We start from the raw sequence: 6,522 nt of genomic DNA, 5'->3' as shown, positions 1-6,522 counted from the left end.
GAAGGACACATGTTGGACAGATGGACACATGAAGGACACATGTTGGACAAACAGAGGGCAGATGAAGGACACATGTTGGACAGATGGAGGACAGATAGAGGACACTTGTTGGACACATGGTCAGACACTGGTTCTGATGTTCTGATCCAGATTATCACTCTTTAGCTTTTTACAGGAGGACATTGAACCTTTTTTGAGTTTTAAACATGGCTTTGATCTGCTGCTGTTCTCCATGAGCCCGCCCATAGTTCCTGCTTCCTCTGATGCTGGGATGGTACCAGCTTCTGGTCTCCATGGAATTAAGGCTGGTCAGCTCATCAGCAGTCAACCAGTTATTTTTTAAAGGTCCCTCAGACTTAGGCTAGGACAACCATAGAAATATCAGCAGCCTCAGTTTTATTAGAGGTAGACCAATTGGTGGAATCTGAACTGAAGTGCTGAAGAACCTGGAATAAAACCAGTGAAACATGGTAGTCTTGGAGGACAGCAGGTGCTTAATGTGAAGACCTGTAGTGTGGACCAGCAGCTGCTCTGCCATACATACGTGTTCTCACAGAGAGGTCCCATCCAGGCAGGTACCGAGAAGCTAGGCATCTGTGGCAGCGTGAGGGGAAGGCTGGGGACTTTAGGGAGAGGAACGTTGGCTAGATTGTTAGTTAACAGTCTGCTGGGGCCAAACCAGTGAAAGTGATGGTTTGATGAAGTACAAGAAGACAAAACAGAGGAGAGAGAAGAGCAGAGAGAGAAACAGTGAAACAGTTCCCTTCATCACAGCAGCTGATCCTGCATCCAAGGCCTTCATCTGATCTACTGGGCCTAGATCTGTCTGCTTCTGTTTAATATTTAGAAGAAGATTCTTTAAAAACTTTGCTGTTTCTGGATCAAATCAGCCTCACAATGTGAGGAATTCATTAACAGTAAAAATGGAGCATTAAAGTCGTAGTCTGTTCCAACCGTTGCATTTCTGAATTCTCCCGAGTGGCGTCCGACTTTACAGGAGTGGATAAAGTGAATGTGATTGGTCGATTATCAAGGGGGCGGGATTGTTGTGGCGGAAAGTTCACAAGCAAGTCTGGTTGTGGCCAGTTTGTCGGAAGCATCTTGCTAACCAGTTAGCAACTTAGTGCTACTTGGTCCCAATGGGAAATTCCATTGGGATTTAACCAACCGTTAAATCAACGGTTGGTTGATTTAAATCATTTCAGAGCAGCAGGAACCAAACAGCCACACGAAAAGGAGGCTAACGGCTAATCTTCAGATCCACNATAAATAATAAATAAATAAATATGATGACAAACAAGAAGCACAACCTTCTTTCACAATTTAGATGATCTGAACAACAGAAACCTTGTTCTAAGCTTAGATCCACTGTCACCAAAATACTAAAGTCCTGCATGGTTAACAAGTGAACAAAATGAATCCGTCGTTCCATCCACGCCAAGTTTATTCAAACTGTTTCTGTCCGTGTGGTTCCATCTGCCTGCTTAGCAGATCTAACATCTAGATCTAGCAGATCTGATGGTTAAGAGGTTCTCAGGACAAGCAGCACCACGAGGAACCCAGCAGACTGGTCAGCTTTCAGACCCAGAGCTCCGATCCATCATCATCTGAAGGTTGATGCTGCTGATCCACCCAGGATGAGGACGGCGTTATTCAGGGAGCCGGTGTTCTGTCAGCGCGGCATACCGCGTCAGGCCTGCATACCCTCAGTAATATGCATGCGTGTANCCAGGATGAGGACGGCGTTATTCAGGGAGCCGGTGTTCTGTCAGCGCGGCATACCGCGTCAGGCCTGCATACCCTCAGTAATATGCATGCGTGTATGATCGTTATTAGCGGTTATCAGTCCCATAGAATGGCTTCAGATTGTGCCAGTGGGCTCATTAAGTTGTAATCACAGAGTAAATCCTACTCCTAACCCTAAAGTCATTCCTTTTCCCCCAGGAAATTAAGAATAAAATAATAAATATAATAAATAATAAAACAATCTGCATGTCGTTCATATTAAACAAACTAAAAACAAAATAAATCTTATATCCTGTCACTGAGTTGTAGAATCCTCTCCCTATAAATATTTGATTCTCTGTGAAAAAAAATGCCGATCATTCTTAATAAGATCCTCATCTAACGGACATGCAATGTTTGTTTTTAAACTAATGTGTGTGGTGGACTTTCTTTGTTTTATGCACAAAACGACAACAAAAACCTGACTAAACCGGGAAATAAAACAGTGACTAGCTGTAAGGAGAGCAGGGGTATGCCGGCCTGACGCCGTATGCTGAGCTGACAGAACAGCAGAGAGGTAACAGCATCAGAACAGTGTTGTATAGTAACGAAGTAAAAATACTTCACTACTGTACTTAAGTATATTTTAGAGTACTTTATACTTTCCAAGAGTATACATTTTTTTGAGAACTTTCACTTTTACTTCACTACATTTACGAACTTGATTGCATAGTTGAACTCTGACACATTTTTAATTTTTGGTTTAGTTACTAAGTAAAAAAAGAAAAAAAAACGAGCGAGAGAGCGAAAGAAACGCAAGTGTTTTGAGCCCACCTACTGACTACAAAGTCTGGTCTTGCCTGGGATTGTTCATCAACACCAATAGGATACGCCTGTTTCAAAGCCAGTCTAAATTTATCCTACACTTGGTTCTTTATATTATTTTAAGTGAATTTAACCTTCAGAGTTTACCAAAACGTAAACAAATGTCATTCAAACTGCACTACTTTTTACTTATACTTTTCACTACATTACTTGAGTACATCTATTTTTACAGTAATTCTTATACTTACAAGTACAAGCCATTTCAGATACTTTAAGACTTTTACTCAAGTAACATTTCAGTCAGTGACTTGGACTTTTACCAAAGTCATATTTTGGAGAGGTACTTATACTTTTACTTGACTCTGAGATTTCAGTACTTTATACAACACTGTATCAGAGTATAAACACAGATAATTATCAGGAAGAGGGAATCGGCTCAGATTGCTGGAGACCTTTAATCAGCTGTAGCTACGGTACCATCAGTTGCCTTTTTTCCCAGCAGTGACAGAAACATGACAAAAAACTCCAGAAAAATTAATTAACCTTCCTGAAGAGCTGAGAGATTAGATGTTTATAAAAGTGCATCTACTTCTCTGGATTTTAGCTTATTTATTATTATTAAATTGAATTAATCTAATTCTTTTTACTTTTATTTTTATCTATTCCTTAATATTTTCTTTCTGTTTAAAGGAAAAGTCCGGTCATCCATGTTTGTCAAAGAACACTACTGCCACCTACTGGTTTGTGACGTCACGGTGCGGTATCGGCTGTTGATCAAGTCCCAGTGCTGTATCTGGTGTTTGTCACAACGCGCTATTATCCAAGTCATCTTGAAAACATTCTTCTTCCAAATGTTGGCTACATATTACGTGTTTTTTCTCTGGCCAGAAGTTCGATGGCAAATCCTTCCTCTTCAAGTTGGTGATCCAATGATCAACCCGTCTGTGGAGGATCAGGAATCAGAAAGGTGGAATAACTCATTGTTTATTCACTTTTACCTGATATATTCCATTGTCAGTTTCACTATAGCTGTGGTGAATTTCAATGGTACTAAAAATGGCCCAAAAATGGCCGCTCCCAGACTTAGTGATCACACCGAAAATTATTGTTTTTATTTTTTTACTGATTAATGCTAAATTCATTAAATCACCGCAAACTTATTAGTTTTAGGTCTAAATAATGATTCATTAATTATTCCTCGCTGACCGGACTTTTCCGTTAAGTTTTTTCTAATCACAGTTAGTAGCGAAATATTTTATGTTGTTCTTTACTAATTGAAAAATTCATAAATTTTATAAAAGTAATAATCATCTAATATTGCATATGCTCTAAAATGTATTCGTTCTACATAACTTTAACTGCTAATTGTTTAAACATGTAATTGTTGGAAATCAACCAACTGAAGGAAAGTTTTAATGGTTTATTTGTAGGTCTGATGAGTCGGAGCTGATATTTCAGAACCACCTGAAGCTCCGGCTGAAATCTTTGATTGCTTTAGAGCAGATAAATATCGACATCATACGTTAACTTGTGGGAGGACGGCTGTGTTCAGATCGAGACTGTTCACACATTCAGTAACAATAAACCTGGTTTATTCATCTGCAATCTAACATGCAGGAGATTCGACCTATTTACAGCTAAAGGACTGAAAAAGAGAAAACCAGCAGCATCTAACGTAACAAATGACATCATCCCTTCTTGCTAAGGTGACCCCCTGCTAACTGAACTATTTCTTCTAAAGACTCAAGGTCTCACTTTGACATAAAGGATCAGCCTTCATTAGAGACGCTACTAGAGATAAAAAGGAAGATGTAAATAGGGTCTTCCAGTGCCAGAAGGGGGAAAAGAAACTCCAGATCCTAATGGCGGCTACCCTTTCTGCCAAGAAACCAGTACTGACCAAATAACTCTTCTTCTTCCGCCATTTCTTTAACAGAAACCTAAAGCAGGTTAAGTTCCCTCCCTGTTGTAAAGCTCCTTCATCCTAATCCCTCAGAAACATGCAACAAGCCTTACTGACTGCAGGCCTGTTGCTCTGACATCAGTGGTCATGATATTCTTTGAAAGTCTGGTGCTGATGCATCTAAGGAAAACCACAGGCCCCCGATTGGCCCCCTGGTTGGCTGCCTGATTGGCCCCCTGCTATTCACATATCGTGCAAACAGGTCAGAGGATGATGAGTCAACGTGGGTCAACAAATGGTTCTGCAGGACCTCAGGGACACCAACTATCCTCCAAGGATGCTTATTTTTTATTTCCTCTATCCGACCAACGGATTTACAGACTTTAAGTTTAACATACATGTCTATCATGCTGGGGGGGGACTTGTACGACGACGTGTTTCTGACAGGTTCTTGTGATAAAACAACAGAACCTCTGCAGAGCGACACGCAGCAGAAACAAAGTCCAATATTAGAGGAGAAATTCTGCAAACAGGCTTGATGCTTGGGAGTAACAGTCAGTCATGCCCCCCCAATCCCTCTGCGGGTTTCAGGCAGACAAATAACTCTTTGACAGACTGTGCCAGCCCACAGAGAGACCAGGGGAAAGAGTATTGGGTGAGAAGCGAGCAAGCCGGTCTCCCAGGACTTCATTAGTTTTAATTCCTTTCGCTCTGCTCCATCATAATTAACACTAGCCTTTTTGCCCTCCAGAGACTGAAACTTGCCTCCACCATAACTGTTCGCCTTCACATGTTGACAATCAAGTGAGCATTTAAATAATCAGCAGAACGACGGAGGGGCGGCACGCTTTGAATCACACAACAGGAAGTCAGCAAAGATCAGCCCACTGCTGGACAACGCTGAGATTTCAAAACAAAAACCATCTATAAGATTTAGGAGGAAAAAAAAACAAACACCAGAACTGGTTTTAAACACGACGTTTTCGTCTCATTCTGTTAATAATTACAGGAAGCAGGACCTCATTTGTGCAAAACCAGCTTGGCCCATGTTTTGTCTCCTTCGGTCACGTTCCAAATCAAGATGGCTGTGTTGTGACACTTGGAATAATTACAGCCTGAGCAGAAGATGGTAATTAAACAGAATATAGGAGGCAGGCTACGAAATGAGATTTGTTGGTTGTCTACAGGTTTTCCTTGTTCCCAGCATTGCCCTGGGCTGTCTGTCTATCTGGCTGCCCGTCTCATACTGTAGAGGAGACGCTTGGGCAGCAGCCATGTTAAATAACGCCTCGCTTCTCGCCAAATCTCTGCTGGCTCACAGACAAAGTGCTAAATACGACGAGAACGTTTTGCTTTTCCATCCGACCGATCCACAGTTGATGCTACGTTTTGGTGCGCCGGGATAAAACCACATCAGAGCCTTGTGTGTCGGCGTCTCTGATTGGACCTTGACTTTGTTGCCCTGCTGGAGGTTTTACTGATTTGTTTTCTGCACAGAAATTTCTCCTTTCATTCTTCATTATTTGCAGCTGCTGTTTTGCATCAGAACCTCAAAGTCAAAGAAGATTTTTCCGAGGTTCTCCTTGACCTCCATTATTTAATATTTCTTTTTTGGAACCTTTTTTTTTTTTTTTAACATACTGTTGTTTTCTATTTGCCTTAAAAAAAAAACTCAAGTTCTTTGGAGGTTTAAAGTGAAAATCTGAAGCAGGAAAAGCGGCCATGGTTGGAAATTCCCCATCAGCTTTCCTTGTTCTTTATTTTAATTAAGCAACCAATTTATTTTGTCAGCTAGGAGCAGATGTTTACATTAATGGACGATTTCCTCTAATCCATGCAGGATCAAATAGAAAGCTCACGTTTCCAGCCTCATGTCTGTAAATCACTGGATCGGTTCTGCTGTCAGGAACTGAACACCAACCAAACCTCACTGAAGCAGCTCTCTTCTGCAGATCGTTAGCTTAATGCTTTAATGTGACAGAAGCTGCTCTATGAACTGATCAGGATTGTTCCTTATGTTCGCTCTCAATCTGCAGGTTTACTAGTGGTTCCTAGAATTTCTAAAAGTA

General features: G+C 41.1%; 1 protein-coding gene across 1 annotated transcript in view; it reads right to left on the bottom strand.

Annotated features, from left to right (window-relative positions):
- cadps2 (Ca++-dependent secretion activator 2) overlaps positions 1–6,522 on the bottom strand; it is a 160,810-nt gene that overhangs the window by 36,660 nt on the left and 117,628 nt on the right. Inside the window, exon 19 of the mRNA XM_015387430.1 lies at positions 545–763. Within this exon, the coding sequence (XP_015242916.1) occupies positions 545–763 (219 nt within the window). The remainder of the gene's footprint in view (positions 1–544; positions 764–6,522) is intronic.

This window comes from Cyprinodon variegatus, unplaced genomic scaffold (assembly GCF_000732505.1).
Source record: "Cyprinodon variegatus isolate N-32 unplaced genomic scaffold, C_variegatus-1.0 Scaffold394, whole genome shotgun sequence".
NCBI lineage: Eukaryota > Metazoa > Chordata > Actinopteri > Cyprinodontiformes > Cyprinodontidae > Cyprinodon > Cyprinodon variegatus.
Note: the sequence above shows the minus strand (reverse complement) of the source record. Positions and strands in the feature narration are given on the sequence as shown.